The 18,898-nt window shown below is 45.5% G+C and overlaps 1 protein-coding gene and 1 long non-coding RNA gene across 51 annotated transcripts in view; one reads left to right on the top strand and one right to left on the bottom strand.

Annotated features, from left to right (window-relative positions):
• LOC145528340 (uncharacterized) overlaps nucleotides 1–16,705 on the top strand; it is a 45,741-nt gene extending 29,036 nt beyond the window's left edge. The window contains exons 3-5 of the long non-coding RNA XR_014070305.1: nucleotides 12,361–12,560; nucleotides 14,173–14,410; nucleotides 15,292–16,705. This is a non-coding gene — a long non-coding RNA (uncharacterized LOC145528340). The remainder of the gene's footprint in view (nucleotides 1–12,360; nucleotides 12,561–14,172; nucleotides 14,411–15,291) is intronic.
• TJP1 (tight junction protein 1) overlaps nucleotides 1,684–18,898 on the bottom strand; it is a 338,414-nt gene continuing 321,199 nt past the window's right edge. For 14 of the 50 annotated variants that reach the window (XM_081546603.1, XM_081546595.1, XM_081546604.1 and 11 more), the window contains 10 exons: nucleotides 17,666–18,016; nucleotides 16,149–16,494; nucleotides 15,637–15,767; nucleotides 15,407–15,504; nucleotides 13,838–14,065; nucleotides 11,484–11,659; nucleotides 8,369–8,834; nucleotides 6,964–7,181; nucleotides 5,909–6,052; nucleotides 1,684–3,192 (listed from right to left, as the gene is read on the bottom strand). In XM_081546603.1, the coding sequence (XP_081402729.1) occupies nucleotides 3,098–3,192; nucleotides 5,909–6,052; nucleotides 6,964–7,181; nucleotides 8,369–8,834; nucleotides 11,484–11,659; nucleotides 13,838–14,065; nucleotides 15,407–15,504; nucleotides 15,637–15,767; nucleotides 16,149–16,494; nucleotides 17,666–18,016 (2,253 nt within the window). In that variant the 3' untranslated portion in view covers nucleotides 1,684–3,097. Of the gene's footprint in view, nucleotides 3,193–5,908; nucleotides 6,053–6,963; nucleotides 7,182–8,368; nucleotides 8,835–11,483; nucleotides 11,660–13,837; nucleotides 14,066–15,406; nucleotides 15,505–15,636; nucleotides 16,495–17,087; nucleotides 17,328–17,665; nucleotides 18,017–18,898 lie in introns of all 50 variants that reach the window. The other 36 variants (XM_081546577.1, XM_081546570.1, XM_081546566.1 and 33 more) reach the window with 13 other exon arrangements.

Below are 18,898 nucleotides of genomic sequence, written 5' to 3'. Positions count from 1 at the left end.
CATGTCCCTTCTATTCCTTCAAATAGGTTCATCTGTACCAATTTTTAAAAATTGCACATATAAGCATTAATATATTTTCCTTTGTTACTTCACTCTAGGTCCATCCACATCTCTACAAATCATCCAACTTCATTCTTTTTTAGAACTGAGTAATATTTCATAATATGTATATGTACCACAATCTCTTTATACACTCATCTGTTGATGGACATCCAGGTTGCTTCCATGTCCTGGCTATTGAAAACAGTGCTGCAGTCAACATTGGGGTACATGTGTCTTTTTCAGTTATGTTTTCCTCAGGGGTAAATGCCCAGTAGTAGGATTGTGATGTCCATATGGTAGTTTTATCCCTAGTTTTTTTAAGGAATCTCCACAGTGGCTGTTATCAGTTTGCATTCCCATGAAGACTGCAAGAGGGCTCTTTTCTCCACATTCTCTCCAGCATTTGTTTGTAGATTTTTTGATGATGGCCATTCTGACTTGTGGGAGGTGATATACTTCACTACAGTTTTGATGTGCATCTCTCTAATAGATGAGAAGATGCTCAATACTGTTATTAACCATCTGTATGTCTTCTTTGTTTAAGTCTTTTGCCCACTTCTTGATTGGGTTATTTTTCTGATATTGAGCTGCATGAGCTGCTTTGTATATTTTGGAGATTAATCCTTTGTCAGTTATTTGATTTGCTATTATTTTCTCCCATTCTGAGGGTTGTCTTTTCACCTCGTTTATAGTTTCCTTTGGCTGTGCAAAAGCTGAGTTTAATTAGGCCCCACTTGTTTATTTTTGTTTTTATTTTCATTTCTGTAGGTGGTATCATACATAGATGACCATAGGTGCATGGGTTTATCTCTGGGCTTTCTGCACTGTTCGGTTGGTCTGTATTTGCTTTTGTACCAGTACCATTCCTATATACAAACAACAAAAGAAAAGGAAGAGAAATTAAGGAAAGCATCTCATTTACCACTACAACAAAAAGAATAAAATACCCAGGAATAAATCTACATGGGGTCACAACGAGTTGGATACCACTGAGCAACTGAAAAAACAAAAGGAGGCAAAAGACCTGTACGCAGAAAACTTACAAAACACTAATGAAAGAAGTCAAAGGCTAAGGCATATACCACCCAAAGCAATCTACAGATTCACTGCTATTCCTATCAAATTACCAATGGCGTTTTTCACAGAACTAGAACAGAAAATTTTACAATTTGTATGGAAACACTAAAGACCCCAAATAACCAAAGCAATCTTGAGAAGGAAAATGAGAGCTGAAGGAATCAGGCTCCCCAACTTGATACTGTACTACAAAGCTATAGTAATCAAGACAGTATGCTACTGGCACAAAAGCAATTATAGATGCAAACTATACCTTAATTTATCGCCCCCAAAATATAGCAACATCAGAAAATGTCCATGTTATGTTTCTGGGAAACTGTAAGGAAGAGACAAATTATGTACCAGTTGGCCCTCAGGAATATGAATAAACATAACCCACCCCCATTACGGGCACAGTGGGAAGATGGCCTGTCCTCTGCCAGGCTGCAGGGAATCCCCTTGCCCCACCCAAGCAAAGCCCAACACGGCAGCAGGTGATGACAGTCGGTCTGCAGGATTTTATACTAGGTTGTCAAGTTGCAGGACACTAGAGACAGTGGGCAAACAGACCAAACAAGCACCTTATTTTAAAAAGTTTTATTCTGCAGATTTAGAAATTCGAGTTTTTAATAACTGTAAAAGAAATCCAGTCACACCTAATGATTAACAGAATGTAGTGGTGTATTATCTAAACAGAAATCGTGCTGATGTGCCATAATAAATTGTCTATTAGTAAAAAAATACACTTTAGGGCACAGCATTGTATCACAAATTACAGTAGGGATACTTTGCAAGAATTTATTCAAACTAGAGAATTCTGAGTAACTGTGTCTTCTGAATGCAGCACTTAAAAATGTAACAACTCTGTGCATTCTTTTTTCTTAAAAAATGACCTTGTGTGTGTCATAGAAATGCTGTTTTATTGCTGCAGAAGTCGAAGTTCAAGGCTCAAGAGGTACAGGAGAGAATACAAAGGTAGCCTTAAGAAACTTGGTTTTGTTTATGTATAAAAAAGGTAAAGTTTATAAAAGTTAATTTACAAACCAAGAACAAAGTGGTATGCACGCATTATGTACAAGCATCCTTAAAACGTCAAAATTTATCAAATGCATTGCCAAAAGAAAAACAACCACTGCCTCTTGCCAAAAAAAAAAAAAACCACCCAAAATCACACCATTATTTTCTTCTGGGTGATCACACATTTCTGAAACGACCAAATCCACAATTTACTCCATCTTTTTCATGATACAGTATCTAGATGCGCACAAAGCTATAAAACTTAGTGATACACAGACAGAATGATCTAACAATTAAAAACATGAGGGTAAGGCATTCCTGCTGGTCAGTATGTCTGTGGTGATATGGTTAATTTATAGATCCAGAAGAGGCCACGGAACCAGTCTCATGCTTTGGTGTCCTTCCCTAAGAAAAGTGAGTTTTCGTATACAGGAAGTCATTGTCTTCACTTGACCCGCACCACCACCACCCCCCCAACACACCACAAATTCCCCTTGCTGTACATATCTGTTAAATCCACTACACTGGTTATATATTCGAGGCGCATTTTAAAAACGTGTGCATATTACCTCATGCATAATAAAATAAATGTGTGTGCAGGCCAGGGCCATGATAAAGTCTGAAACAGTGTACTTTGGAAAGACTAGAACTCAAATGCACCCCATTTACTGGCTGGTATTTTAACGGAAATCAATGTTAAGCAGTGACCATATAAAAGTACAAAAGTCATTACAAAGCATCGCATCTCTAAGCATCCATCGCATCTCTAAGCATCCAGCCCACACCAGGCCCAAATGGACAGTGGGCAGCATGTTCCCAGGCACGCACACTCAGCCTCCCCCATCCAAACACAGCGCGTAAGACTAACACACTGCAGGATCAACTCCAGGAAAAGGTACTACTTGATAGAGTGGTTCCATTTTAGATTTAGTAAGTTTAACCCAGTTTCACATTATTTAATCAAGTTCGTATATTTTAAGGATTAAAAGTGGTCAATCAGGACAGAAACACAGTTTGCTCCAACAAGATAATTTGGATCTCCAGGAAGACACTTGTTTTGCCAGGTTTTAGGATCACCTACAAGAGGAAAAAAAAAGTCCACGTCATTTCTGGTTCTTAAACTGCTTGCAATCATGGGGCAAACGTAAAACATTCAGACACAAACTTCCTCTACTCCTTTAGCATACCACACTTGCACCAAAGCTCTTAGTGCTTTAGCATACCACACTTGCACCAAAGCTCTTAGTGCTTTTTATTTCATTGCAGACCCACTGGAATTGAAAGACCCAAAAGCTGTTGCAGATTTCTGTTGTTTTTAAGTTCATGCCTTTTAAAAAATAAATACAAGTCAGGGTAATTATATGCCTGGAACAGTTCCAATTTGCCCAAGTCCAAACACTCATTAAAAGTACCCTTCTTTCACTTTGACAAGTCTGGACTAATTGTATGATCACTCCATTTGAGCTGAGTATAAGAACACATTTCTCATACTTGACACACCAAATGAAACCCTGAACATTCTACAGAATTTGGTTCTTAAAGACTCTTCCCTGGGAATTCTGGGGTGGTCCAGTGGTTGAGACTGTGCTCCTACTTCAGGAAGTATGGATTCCATCCCTGGTCAGAGAACTAGATCCCACAGGGAGCGCCCCCACCCCGCCTCCACACACCCCACCAAAAGACCCTCTTTCCCTCTACCCAAAATAAAAAAAAAGTGAGATTGGGCCAGTTTCTCAGCCCACTCTGGCTGTACAGAAAAACCATCACGAAGCTTCAAAGTCAGTGAGCTGTGTGAGACTGAAGCCAGGCCTGGGCCCTTAACCAGGTGACTTGACATTCACAGTTGCAGCTAAGCAACCCTGGCAGTGGACTCGGCATGAAGAAGGCTTGGGATGGCCTGTTGTCTCCTGTGTCCATGGTAGTGTTGGTGTTAATCACTGAAGTTGTGTCTGACTCTTTGTGACCCCATGGACTGCAGCCCACTGTCTATGGAATTCTCCAGGCAAGAATACTTGGGTTGCCATTCCCTTCTTCAGGGGATCTTCCTGACGCAGGGATCGAACCTGTGTCTCTTACATTGCAGGCAGATTCTTTAGTCTAAACCACCAGGGAAGCCTACAGTAAAGTCACTGTCAAAGCTGCTGCCTGCACAGCAACAGTTCTTCACCAGGAGCAGTTGTACCCCCAGGGAAAAGTTGTACCCCATCTTGCACATCCCCCCAGGGGATGGTGTCCAGAGGCGATTTTGGGGTCCCAGCTGGCATCTAGAAGCCAGGGAGACTCTCAAACACCCCACAGAACCTTCAGGAGACTCTCAAACACCCCACAGAACCTTCAGACAGCAGGCTGTCCATTACCTCAGCAATGTCATGGGTCACATGAGTTCAGAGGGGTTCAATTCAAAGATACATGTAGGTTTATGTAATACTTCAGACAACAAATTGTTCAGGCACCGAGATAAGGTTTTCCTCAGAGTTATCGTAACTATCTTTAGGTTCAAAATTCTTTTCAATACACTCATTTTTCTTGGATTAAGTCAGTAGCTATCAAAATCTACCCTTGACTTTTTAAAAAAGAAATTTATAGCAGCAAAAGTATTCCAAAGTCATACAGAATTACACAGGAGCACATTTCTCTTCCAGGTGTAGGTACTCAAATTTAACACAGGAAAAAGTTGTTTCAATCTAAAAAAATAATGTGTTTTATGGCACAAGGCGAACTATTTGAAGCATACTGATTTTCACTTACAGTTAGGGCTCTCAACCTGTTTTGGATCTGAGGACGGTCACAGCTTATACTAAGACCTAACTTGCAGAATATATATTTTAAGTGTAATTTTATTATTAATGTCAATTCACTACCTCAAACTAGGCTAACACAATGTTCTCAGTGGAGGCCCTGAAGAAAGAGCTTTAATATTTACTATGTAAAAATCAACTTTTCCCAGAAAATGGGGAACTTGTGAATATATATAGTATTTTATGTTATGTAGTATTAAACTATGCTCTTTACACCATAAAACTTTCACTCATACTGTACCAAATTAAAACTGCATAATGGATCATCTGATTTATCAAAAATTCAGAAAATTTTTTCAGAAAATTCAGAAAATTTAAATTCTAAAAGTGATCTATACCAAGAATATAGAAAGTTCTAACTGACTTAGTCACCCAAGGAAGTGAGAAATGTGAAAATGCAATGGAAGCCTTGAAATGCAATGGAAGCCTTGAAATTAATGATCCTGACAGCAAAAAAGCCATTTTAAAATAGTGTGTTACAGAAGTATTTAGGGTTTTACATGGAAAAGCCATGGCCAAGTATGATCACAGTGTCTTTATCTTTCAAGTTTCTCTAGTGTATGTGTATATACACACACACTCTACAAAGTAATATATATGCACTTTGTACATTGAGAAATTAAAGAATAGTAACAAAAAACAAGTTATTACATAAATCAAGTCGTTTTTGTAAGAAGATGAAAATCCCTATGTATGCAGGACAGTATCAATTCTCCCACCACATCTTAGAAATTTTGACAGATAATTTTGTTGACCACCGTGAAACTGTCCACTTTTGGCCAAATCATCCATGTTAAAAGGCAGAGGCTTCCCCACCTTGCCCTTCTCATTTACGATAGATACACCACAAGGAAAAGTCCACAACACCGGTGATGCCTACAAGGCCACAAGAATGGAGGGCAAGTGGCTCATGATCGGCGTGGGTAGCGCCATCAGCCCAGGCTCAATCAATGACAGCACCCAAAGCCCCAAAGGACAGAGAGAAGAGAGCGTACCCGACGAGGAGTCGGATGATTTTAGAGCAAAAGACCAACCGTCAGGAGTCATGGACGCACAGTGTGGTAGGCGCAGCTCCACAGGCTTCAGGAACTTGAGGCCATGGGGCCCACACATCACTAGGGGGCTCAGCAGGGTCTCACCTGAGGGAGGGGGGAGCAGGGAGAAGAGATTAGACAGCCACCTCCTTCTGGACAGTTCTTCTCACCCTTCTCCTAACCACAGGCCTTAAAGCCAAAAGGGGGTTAGTTCTCTGAGTGGCGCTGACCAAGAGAAATGTAACAGAGACTCCAGATATAATTTAACATTTTCCAGTAGCCATGTTACAAAATAAAAAGAAACAGGTGATGTCAATTTTAGTATTTTATATAACCTAATATATCCAAAACGCTATTTCAAAAGTGAGCAATTCACTACATCTCTGGAACGTCTAACCCATCTCAGTTAAAGCAGCCACGTGTCAGGTGCTGCAGAGCAGCACACTGCTGGTGGCCGCAGGGTCCTGATGGTATGAGACACACGTCAATGCTTTACAGAGGTCACTTACACCTTATGTTTTTAATGTTGTATTTGCTACAGAGTTAAGTGAGTGAAAATGATCTATTTAAGGAAACAAGCAAACACTGCTAAAATAATTCTAAAAGAAGTTGTAACGTGGTTCATTATCATGTCATCCTGATTGATCCAGAACAGTGAAAAAACTAAAAGCATTCCCAGATTCCTGAAACAGCTCAGAGGCACAAGCCACGGCAGCCAGTGGGGATGCATCCTCCCTGTGCGGGGCCTGGGGGTGATGAGGGCTGATCCAACAGCTTTACTTGCACCAGCAGGCGGCTGCTCCGAGCGAGGCCACTGGAGTGGGTGTTAACCTGTTACCTAATCCATCTCTAGAGCTGCCAAGGGTAAGGGACTCACAGATGAATCTGGGGGAGGGCAGCCAGGACTGGCTGGCAGGCCCCTCCCCAGCAGAAGGAACCTGAGGGCGGCCAGATATCCTGTCACGCGGCCCAATATGCCTGCAAGAGCATGCAGGCTGCTTGAGGTGCGCACCCACCCTTCTCTTTGTCCAAAGGCGGCAGGATGCTGTTGTCGCGGCACACCTTGAAGTAGATCTCCTGTTCCACCCCCTCAGGAATGGCTCCCTGGGGGATGATGATGCTGACACCGGTCTCAATGGAGCTCAGCACCCCACCATTGCTGTTAAACACACCACGGGCAGTAGCCACCACTGTGTGACCGTCTTCATCTTCGTCCTCCTCCACGGCTGAGGGACTGAGTTCAGAAACAGCCAATGAAGTACATTGCTAGTGACACACAGAAGCTTCCGCTTCCACGGCTGTGCTAATCAAGCGTATTTCTCCGCATCATTAAGAAGTTATTTTAGTAAGTAAAGTTTCAGTGACAGATCCTACTCACTGGGATAACTAAGCATACACTTCCTGGACAAGTTGTTTTGCAACCAGAACATGCAAAGCCTGATACACTGCTCACCCAACATCTTACATCCATGAAAGTGGTGTTTTAAAACTGATGGCACATCATGTTTTGATAGCTTGTTTTTTTCCTTCTTAGTGATATGTAAGACAACAGTGGCATCTTAGACACGATAGAATATACACTCACTAGGCCTCCTCTCTCTCCACTGAGGATTTCTGGTGTGCACACATTTCCCTCCCCACCCAGAGCACAGACATCCAGCTCCATGAAGTCATGAAGACCCTGGTGCAGGCAGACACATGTGGAGAGAAGCCAGCCTGTTTGTGTGGTCACACAAGGCGGAGGGGATACGGTACCAATTCTCCTTCAAAAGTGGGGGCTTTTGGGATCTCCCAGAGTTAAGTTCTGAGCCAGGACTAAAGGTGAGCAGCAAGATATGTGGACAAAAGTGTGAGGGCCTGCAGCCTCATTCCTGAGTGGCCAGAGGCAGGGGTGGGCCTGTTCCTTCGGGACCCTGACTGTCCCTCTGTATCAGCGGCTGAGGGAGGCTGTCACGGTGCAGACAAGGGAGGGGTTCAGGGAGCCAGCCCCAGGCAGACTGTCTTCTTCTCATCTGCTCACCATCTGACCACAACTGTTAAGAAAGCGTTTCTTTTTACCTTCGCTGCAAATGAACAGTGGGTGAGGAAACAAACTCTTTCTGAGACACTCTCCAGATGTGCCTCCCCGGCTGGAGGTCAGAGGTCAGACCAGGGCCGTGTCATGCTGAATGAGCTACAGTGTCCCTCAACCTGGTTCTTACACAGCAGGGACAGTGAGTGAGGATGGCTGAGCCACATGAGCAGCAGTTTCAGGACACCACTAACATCATCTCTGCAGAATCCCTGCTATGGCAGTGGTTCCAGCGTTTGGCATGGCACCACTCACCTTCAAGTCTGAGCTGAGATCATCAGGGAAGTACCCCAACTACACCTGACTCACATGAGGCCGATCACCAGGCCGGGCAAAGACAAGACTCTTACCTCACGGGCACTGCTCTTGGCCCTGTGCTAACACTGTTTACTTGGTATTTCAGCTTGTTGTCTGTGTGGACAGAGAAGGTCTCCACGCCACTGTCAAACTCAGGAGGCTGCGCAGACTTCAGAAGGGTTTTTGGAGAAGCGGGGGCTTTGGAGGACAGGTCAGGTTTGTGTGTGGTTTCATTCGGCAGGAGATTGTGGTTGAATTTAGGACTTTCAAACTTGCGTTCGAATGGCCGTGCAGAGCTTGTGTATGGTTTTGGTGTGAATCGATTGTATGCTGGCGTTTTCTGCGTCTGCTCGACCCCATTAGTTGGGGCTTTCTCTGGGAAACTCTTTTGGGAGTAGAAGGCAGACTGGGCAGCGTCCTCTCGGGGGGCTGGCCTGTAAGCTGCTGGCTTATTCTGAGATGGAGGTGGGTCCGGTTTGGACATTAACGAGTTCTGAAAATCCAACGACATGGCATTACCTGAAAAAAACATATGTAAAGAAGTATTTCAAAAACTTCTGAAAATAATTTAATCTGTAAAAAATACTGAATTACTATGCTGTACATCTGAAACTAGTATAAAGTCAACTATATACTTCAATAAGAAAAAGTAAAAAGTATATTCAGTGGTGTGAATAAAAACAGAGTTAGAAATCCATCTCTTACTGACTTTAATGGTTGGTGAGATGGAAAAGATGTTACAACAGGCCAAGCATAAATCCACCTGGATGAACAATTTTCTCATCAAAGTATCAACAAGTATGTTCTGTGGAGACTATGGTATCTGTGATTCTAAGCTTGGTCTCTAGGAATAAATCTTGAAACAGTTTTTCATCCAACAGAAAATAGAAACCAATATGCCTTTCCCTTCCTGAAATAAGCTTCAACACCACCACCTGGTTCTCTCTCCCACTGTAACTGGTCCTGGCGTCAAGAGTCAGTGCCTGGGGCTGGTTGCCAGTCTGAGGACCACATGACCCTGGTGGCTGTGTGTGATCCTGAGGGAGCAGGAAAAAGCATGGTGTGACACCTGGACAGCGCTGATGCAACTGGAGTTGGGGCTGTGCCTCCGGAGACTGGCATCAGAGGAACTCCACTCCAGTGTCCGTAACAAATGAGAAGCAGAATGACAAATGTGTCTATGTGAAAACAAATTGGTACTACAAAACTCACCATAATTAAAGTCAAAAAAGAAAAGTCAGATTGGGAGAAGCTATTTATAACATGCACAACTGATAAGAATTAGGAGAAAAAACCCTGTATGTCCATAAGAAAGAATCAACCAATAGGAAAACAGGCAAAAAAACTGAACAGGCAAAAATACAAGTGAAAACGAGACTAAACCAGTAATCATAGCAAGATCACTATTAGGAAAATTAAAAACCAAAAAACACGATTTCACATCCACTGAATTTGTAAAATGTTGAAAGTGTGGTAATGCCAAGTCCTGGCAAAGATGTGGACTAACAAGAGTTTCCATGTACAGATCTTCCTCAATTCCCCTGGGAGTGTTACAGCAGAGTGGTGAGTATCTCATGTGATTCACTGAATGCTGTCCTGAGAGTAAAAAACTGGCTGGCTGGGTGCAGGACAGCTGTAAGGATGTCAGCTGTTCACCCCTGTGATGGGGCGGCTGACTAGGGCTCTGCTCACTGCCGCTGCTCAGTATCACGAGGGATTGTACTACTCACTAACCTGGGAGAAGACTGAAATTCAAAGTACAGTTTCTACTGAGTGTGTTTTGCTTTTGCACTGCAGTAAAGTGAAAGTGTCATTAAGTCAGGGACCTTCTGTACAGCTGGTGGCAGTGTAAAATAACACCCACTGCATTCTATGAAATAATTAATATCAGTATTTGACACACTCTTCCAGAAATGAGAGAAAGAGGAAACCTGTTCGAGCTCTCAACTTTGATACCAAAACCAGACAAGGACAAGAAAATTATAAACTCCAATTTCTTGTGAGCACAGTAATGTAACTTATCACAGAAGAGAATAAAGGAAATAAATCATAGGATCCTTTACAGTGCGTTTGGCCTCCTGTGTCCTCGGACGTGCAGCCCGAGTGGGGGGTGGGCGCTGTACTCCACCAGTCCCACGGGACTTGTGCATCCATGGGTTTCAGTGTGCACGCGGAGGGGGGGGTGTCCTGCGGATACCAAGGACAGCTACACATAAAGAAAAGTCAGCTGATAGAACGTTTTCAGCAAACTAGAAAGGATGTTCTAAAGATAATGAAGGGCACCCAGAGAAGTCACACACTGCCCATCTGCTCTCCCAAAGTGGGAGCTGGAGCAAAAGAGGTGTGCTACTATTGCTTCTACTCACACTGCACTGCACGTCGCAGCCATTGCAGAGAGGCAAAAAAAAAAAAAAAAAAAACACAGCAAAAAACAAAACAAAAAGGCATAAGGTTTGAAGAGTAAAAAGTTAAACTTTGTCTGCACATATGACAGTGTGTAAAGAAAATCCTAGCATACAAGTGACATCAAATCACAGCCCTGGGAGTGGACTCCTGTGACTACAGAACAGTACTGTCAGCAGCAGCAGGATGTGAGCAGGATATGTGAGCTGTGTGTGTCCTGTGAAGGCACCAGAGGGGGTTGGGGTGGGGCTACAGGCCCTCTCAGGGTGTCTGGGCTGCATGAGGCTCAGAAGAGGTGCACTTGCTGAGACGCAGGAGATAGCTGAAGGAAGCAGGAAGGCGGGGAGGGCGCCTTGGGCGAGGGTTGGCATGGGTGAGGGAGACGGTTTACTGATCACAGACATGGAGGACAAGACACAGGCAGACACGCAGGGACACTCCCAAGATGTCCCTGCTGAGAGACCTCGTGCAAGGAGGGATGTCACCATGAGTTTTACAAACCACCCTTCATTCAGTTTTGGACATACCGGGCAACTCCTCGTCCAGAAATTGAGCTGTGTGAGGCAGAATAAAATCCATCTAGCTAAAAGGCAACAGCCATGAAAAAGATGTACTTTTAACAAAATCCTTAACTTTTCACTGTCCTAAGCCCATAGGTTTCAACTGTGTCTTTCTTACATAAACCCACTTTTGCTTAGAAAGTATGAGAATTTAGCCTCGCAGGTCTGACTATAACAGCCGTCTGCCCACTCCTGAGCCGTCTACCTTCACTGTGCGCCCCCTTGGTGTGTGCGTGGAGGCCGAGAGCCGTGTTGGGGCTGGGCTGAGCACCCTGGCTGTACTGAGCGGGCAGTGGCGGAGGGGGGGGCGTCGCCTGCAGCGGGTCATAGCGCTTCTCCCCGAACGACCTGTCCATAGCTTCAGCCTCAGCAGCCTTCCCCCTGTGAAAAAACGAGGACACATCAACACCTGAAGATGGATGCATGTTACCAAAGAAATTCCCATTCTTCTAGGCATCCCCAAGTTGTTTGCTTTCAATTGAGAATTGCACAATTTATTCCCCACAAGTATGGGTACCCTACCAAAATACACAAACTAAGTTAAGCCATCATCAGCATGAGAGATGTGAAGACACTACAGATACAGTAAGAATATTAGTAAGTCATCCAGAAGATGGCAACCAAAAGGCAGATGAAATTTTGGGTACACTTGTAATATTTAAGATGGTTGTTCACAAAAAATTGTAATGATTGGTAAGTTTAACAAAGTCTTGGCAGTATTTTGAAGAAACATTTATTGGGTCAAATCCTCCTTAGATTCCCATCTGCTTTTCCATCTAAGGCACCGGCTGGGCACCAGAGGATGAGGCAGGGGCTAGCAGGCATTTTTGCTAAGGGCTGTGCAGGAATGTTTCGGCTTCTTGGGCCACACAGTTTCTGTCACAGCTCTTCAAACTCTGCCCCAAAGCAGCATTTAAGGGACAGGACTCTGCTGTGTCCAGTAACATGGACACTGTGGACTTTAAATCTGCCCTTGACTTACCAGATCCGTTCTCTGTTTAGCAATTCCTAGAGGAGCAAACATTGCTTGATTTTAAGACTCATTTAAATCAAACTGTGCCATGTATGCTTCTTTTTTTCAGATTGCCAACTGTTCATATGCAAACACGTAAAATTCACAAAGAAGATCTTTACAACAGGACCCAGCTGCAACTTGAGCTCTGCAGAGTCCCGATGCACCTGCTTTACGTGCACACACAGTAGCACAGAACTTGGGAATGTTCACAGATTCTGGTCACAGTCCAGTTGCATGGTCAGCTCAGACTACACCCTTAGGATGATGGTAAGTCTGCCACGTGTGCACTGTGAGGGGCCCTCACGGTATAGCTCACACTAGTGTCTTACATGGATGCTCCTGGACCAGCTGTCAGAGCTAGTCTAAGAGCCAAGAAATTTAGATGATGGCAAAGCCAGCACAAGAGCAAAGTCAAAGAAAACAGTCAATCTAAGTTTGCCACAAACAGAGCTATGTTTCCGCCTCATGTTATGTTAATGTCTCAACTTGGCTACACTGAAACCAGTCCTAGTAGTTAATAGTCCTAGTTACTGAATCAAACACTGCTACTGCAGGTGTCCCAAAAGAGACTATCTAGATGGAACTTTTTTAAGAGGACTTAATAGCCTCTCTGAGCTCAGACACAGCTCCAAAAATTTTCCTTTCCTGTTGCCTTAGGACTTGCTTACCATCACTGTGTAAACAACTTTCTTGTAACACATCCACATCTGTCTTCATTATTGTGAGTCTCTTCTGCTCAAGTATGGGCCCACCTGTGCCTGCGTGGGATTACACTCCAGTCTCAGAACCAAGTTCGCCACCAGTCAGGGCTGAACCAGAGGCAGAACCAGAACACACGCAACATAGGAACCCACATAGGCACAGGTGGGCTTGTAGTTTGCAACACAGAAAAATCCACAAAAAAGAAAAGCAACCAGAGGCCCAGTAGACAAGTAAACAGAAGGGTGCAGCACAAAACAGGAAGATGATGGGCAGGACCTCGGAGCTCAGTCCCCGTGCTGCCCCCTTCACAGCGCCGCACGTTGACAACTGGACCAGAAGTCACTAAGTCCCCTCAAGCTGAAACAATGATAGAAGGCAAGTTTGTTCTTGCCTTGGGAAAAAACCAAACAACTCTTCAGTATCTCCCCTCAAACATCACTCCCTAGCATAGCCTGCTTTTATATTTGAAAAACAAAAACCAAGAAGAATGACGAGAAGCAGCACTGAGTGTGCCACGTGGGAAGGAGGGACTTCAAGGTCAGTCTCGCTCACCCTTTTCCCTTTGTCAAAGCACTTGGACCCTTAGAACCCTTTGACTTTTAATATCTTTTCTAATGTAAGAACCTCACACAGATGACACCAGTCTAAGAACAAAGCTACACACCCCAGGCTGGATAGCATACATGCTGAACCGCTTAGCACCCACAGAAATCAAGTATATGACACAACTAACGTTTCCCTTCAGAACACACTGAACTTCATGTGACCGAGTCCACTTGAAGCAAGTGAACCTTTGTTTCATCTTAACTTTGAAACTTTCCGTATGAAATGAAGTGACTCACTTGGAAGAGTAACCGGCAAACTGTGGCTGAGATTGGGGGTGAGCCGGCCTGGTGGGCTCGGAGAGGTGGCTAGGGGGGATGTGGGCGGGGGGCTTGGCCTCAAAGCTTCTCCGATCGAAGTAGGAGAGCTGCTTCCGGTAGTACTCCTCATCCTCCTCGGGATCATAGTGATTTGCCCGAACGATGTCTTCAGGTGGCTTCACATGAGGCCTCTGTGGTTCGGGGATCCTGACAATGAATGATAGATGGAACAACTTTTGAGACATTAACTTGACAAGGAGAACAGAATAGGTACCTCTGACCTTCCACTGACACCCTAACTACTCATGACCTAGCTGAGCGGGGCAGACATCAAGGCCAAAACTTGGGCCCCACGTCCACACGTCACACTCAGAGGGCAGCCTTCTAACACAACCCATCTACTGAGCTTGACAACCACCTGGTTAGAAGCAGCTTATCAGAGAAAAGACAGAACGGAAGGCAGACAGTGGGGAGCTCCAGCACGTGCACCATCGTCAGAACAACAACTGAGAATTCAAGACCTTGACACTGGGATCAACAGATGATGCTCAGGTAAGGAAGGAGCTAGACAACGATGAGGGAAGCACGCAGCAAAGGAAGTCAATCATTAGCAAAGTGAGGTATTGTTACTTAGGCCCTGCTGGGTAATTCAGAAACTCAGCATCAGAAACAGATAAACTAGGTTTCACACTAAGAAGGAGGGCTAAGCTTTCAGTTATTACACATTTACTCTGTGTAGAAGAGCTCGCAGAAGAGCTTATCTGCTAATGACCCCAGCTAAAGGAGACACCTTAGTAGTTTACACTCGCATGATGAGCACCAGGCATCAGGAAAACCATAAGAAAATGTACAGATTAGACAGTAGTTCCTCTTATTACAAGCACAAATATAAGTGAATGAAACATTAGGCCAGAGAACTGCTCAGACGCAGCCCATCACTCAGCAACAGCAGGGGTAGCCACAGTGAGGAGCATGCACAGCAGGTCCCCCAAAGCTGTGTCCCGCCCAGTCATCCTGGTGCTGACCGTGCTCCTGGCCACGGCAGGCACGTGTCACGGGCTACATGCTCACTAACAGATTATGTTTGGGCTTCCCGGGGTGCAGTGGTTAGGACTCAAGAGTTCCACTGCAGGGGGCATGGACCCTCCTCAGGGCACTAAGATCCCACATGCCGCAGAGTACAGCCAAAAACTTAAAAGGTTAGTTCAGAGCTATCTCAGCTATCTGTTTTCTTGTCGCTAAAAACTAACAGCCTGTGTGCTAACAGCACTATTACACTAAAAACATCTTTCAGAAGTTAGGGCTCTAAAATTGCTAAAATTGTATATTAGCATATGTTAGAAATTTGCTAGAAAATTGTTTTCAGATTTGTTTACGGAAAGGATAACAAAGATGTGCTGCAGAAGATAAAATGAAGTTATTTGTCTTTCTAGGACCACTGTTTCAGTGGGGACATGGCAGATTTCAAGTGAAGACCAACAAACCCCCTGCCTCCCCGCCCCTCCCCAGGGGGCTTGTTCCCCATCCGTGAGGCTGCAGAGCACCCACCTATGTGCTGCTCTGTCGTGTTCACTGAGCTGACTCGGAGCAGGGGCTTTGGGACCTGGGATGGGAGCACCTGCCGGTTTTGACGTGACTTCTGGGGGCTGCAGAGAAGAAGACACACATCCTTAGGCAGAGATCAAGAGAAAACAGGTGTCGCTTAGGCGTGTTGCATGCTCATCACTAAATGTGTTCTGCACACAAGGCAGGGAGGGAAACCATAATCACATCTTTACCTTGAAACTAGTGGAATGGCTCTCATCCTTCCTGTTCTCCATGGAAGCAGACCTCTTGTTCTCAAACATCTTCACTCTGGTGAGCACGGATTGTGGCTTCATGGCTGGGTCTTCCTCCTCCTCGGCCGGAGCTGGGGGTGGAGGCAGGGGTTTGGTGCCTGTGGGTGGGACTTCGGGCTTGTGCTGGGATGGGGGGCCGAGTGGCGGAGCGAGCGTGGTGCTGTGCAGAGGCTCGTAGTGGCCTGGGCCTGCCCTGGAGGGAAAGCCCTGGGCTGGCGCTGGCTCGTAACTCCGAGGGTACTGGTCCAAGTACGGCTTGGGCTCAGGGGGCGCCTTGGGGCCAGTGGTGGAGTAGGGCTGCGTGTCAGGCCGGTACCTTCCATGCACGTCATACCCAGGGGCGGGGGCAGGCGGCTCTTCATGCCGCAAGGTGGAGGTCCTGGGCAGTGGGTCGTAGTGTGCTCGGCCTTCATAGGACAGGGGCATTGGCTCCTCAAAACGGGGGAAATAACCTCGTTCTGTGGGCTCCGCGGGAGGCTGACCATCAAGAGGCTGGGGCTGGTAGGGCTGCTTGTCGTCGTAGTAGGGCCACTGCTCCTCGTAGGCGAGGAGGCGGTCGTCATAGCGCAGACGGTGGTCATAGTTCCGAGCATACTGCTCCGGGTAGCTAGAGGCATCATATCTGTATGCGGGCTGCTCCAACTCCCTGCCGGCCTGTCGCTCTGTGTACGAAGGCTGCGGCTCGTAGCTCAGGCCTTGCTCCTTGTCTGGCCTCTGCCCAGAGTGAGCCACAGCCGGCTGCTTCAAGACATGGTTCTGTCTCATCGTCTCCTCGGGGTAGGGGTCCTTCCTGTACACCTGTGTAAACAGCCATGCGTAAGGACACAGGCTGGCTTCAAATCCTAGTCTAGTAAGAGACAGAAACGACATGTTCTACCCTTTATTACCAGGACAGAAAGAGATTAGTGGAGAAAGCAAGTTTAAGTGAAAGCTCAAAATTTATAATGCAAGTAGGGGCTTTTATGTTTCAGCATGTATCGACACTAAATGAAGTTTAGTAGAAAATTAATGCATTCAGCTGTTGATTCCACTTGATTTGGACACTGAAAATGAAAATCATGAAGAAAATTTATGAACATCGTAGTTTAGAAAACATAAAGCAGTTTACAATGGATCTGAACGATATATTAAGAAATTTTGGAAGACTCTAAAAGCCAAACATTAAAAAACCTATAAAAGTATTAGGTACCAATCCCAGTTAAAAGGCCTATTTAAAGAATCAGGCACCACTGGAAGCCATGCAGACTGCAGAACCAGATGACTCATAGTGATTTGAGAACATGGTGTTGAGCCCACAGTAAAAGCAGAGGACACTCGAGGGAAAGCAGACGTGCTCATGTGGCAGGCTGACGGGGAGCAGCGGGTGAGGGCAGCCCCCGCGGCACAGGTACCTTTGCTGGGCCCACATGCGACGACAGGGACGGCTCTGGACCTCTGAGCTGCACGTGAGCGGCCTCAGTGCCTGGAGCTCGTAAAGAGTCGGCGTGTGGTGAGTCAGAGGAGGGGGGAGCTGGGCTTGGCTCCTCCAGTCTGACATTAGTTAAGTCTACGTGAGGATTAACAGCAGAGGCTGATGGTGCCGGGTTTGTTTCAGGCGAAAGGTAAGGGCCTGGAGATGAGGCTTCTGCTTTCTGTGAAGTGTTTAAAATATTTTAAATATAATGCTGCTGTTCACTGCTAACTCCCCACTTCCATTTATAGTGGTTGATAGACATACATTTTAAGTGTGCTGAGTAAAAAAACTGTGACCTCATGTCCTGAGGTATACTGTCAGTATACATGTCCTGTCAGTATACTGCTGTGTGAGATTCTAAACACACAGTTTAGAATTAAGTCCTTGGTATTCTCAAGTTGAAATTAGAGATTAAATCTTAACCTGGAGAAAGGATACCACATTGTTTAAGTCAGTCACCACATCCTAGACTTTGATAAGTACCTCCACCTGCAGAACATTGATGCTGCTGCTTACCTGTTGAGAGGCTGTTTTAAATCCAGGGGAGTCTATTCTATGGCCTGGCTGTGGCTGCACTTGTGGTGAGTAGGGAGGATATGCCTGGTGGTCAGGATGCATTCCAGAGGAGTCCTCTCTGACAGGCTCAGAGGACCGGGTAATGGCAGACTCCGGGGGAGTCCCCACCTCATCATTTAGGGTCTCATCTAGTTCTTGATCAGTGTAGGCCCCGCCTTCTGTATCTGTGTCTTCATAGTCAGAAGTGTGTCTACTGTCCGTGCTATACATTGAGTATTCACTACCTGGGGCTGACAGGTAGGACAGACGATCATCATGCAAATCAAGGTCATCACTTGTAGCACCATCCGCCTGGGTCAAATAAAAGTAAATTAAAAATTTTATTCAGTAGTTTTGTAAGAGATGGCCTTTATTTCACAAGGGAACTGAAAAGAATACTTGTCCTCGGAGAAATCACAGCTATGTCTAGAGGCTTCTGCTGAGGAAAGGTCAAGAAGACTTCACAAGCACGCATGCGAACACACAAAGCACCCTCGGATATCTGAAGGGCTTGGATGAGTGAGGTCAGCTGGCTGACCATGACAACACTGGACCCTGATGCCCAGCCCCAGAAGACAGCAAAGGAGCCCTGGCCCTCCTCTGGTTCGTGGAACCTAGTCACTTGCTAGCCTGTCAGCCCAGGGCAGGGTGAAGAGGGGGATGTGGCCAGGCCAAGCTCACAGAAACAAAGACACACCAACTGACAGAACATCACGCATGAGACTAGCATGAGACTAACTAGGAGATAAACGCCACAGTTCAAGCTGAGTAAAAGACCTTATGTATATATAAAATCTATATATGAAGAAACACTACTTTTTAAAAGTTGGTATTTGGCCCTAGAGCTTTTATAAAACACAATGGAAAAGCATCAGCTAAGTGCTGGCTGCCTCACTAGGAACTGCTGTTAGAACATAACTCCTCTGCACAGATGCAGTCAGTGTCCAGTGGAAGCGGGGGTGGCGGTGGGGGGATGCAGGAACAATGCTCTATGCAGGATTAAGAGCTGAGTCGGCTCCAGGCTCCACTGAGTGTCTCCTGAGCCAGTGAGAGAGAACACACAAGTATCTAAAGGAACGGGAACAACAGGCTGTCGGTGCACTGACGTGACGCTACTGCCTGGACCACACACAACAGCCGCCCCCTGCCCCGGAAGACCCAGAGGTGGGGTGTGGCTAGAGAACTGGAAGATGT

Source organism: Giraffa tippelskirchi, chromosome 12 (genome assembly GCF_054371585.1).
Source record: "Giraffa tippelskirchi isolate mGirTip1 chromosome 12, T2T-mGirTip1v1.2.pri, whole genome shotgun sequence".
Lineage (NCBI taxonomy): Eukaryota > Metazoa > Chordata > Mammalia > Artiodactyla > Giraffidae > Giraffa > Giraffa tippelskirchi.
This window is presented reverse-complemented; position numbering and strand designations above follow the sequence as displayed.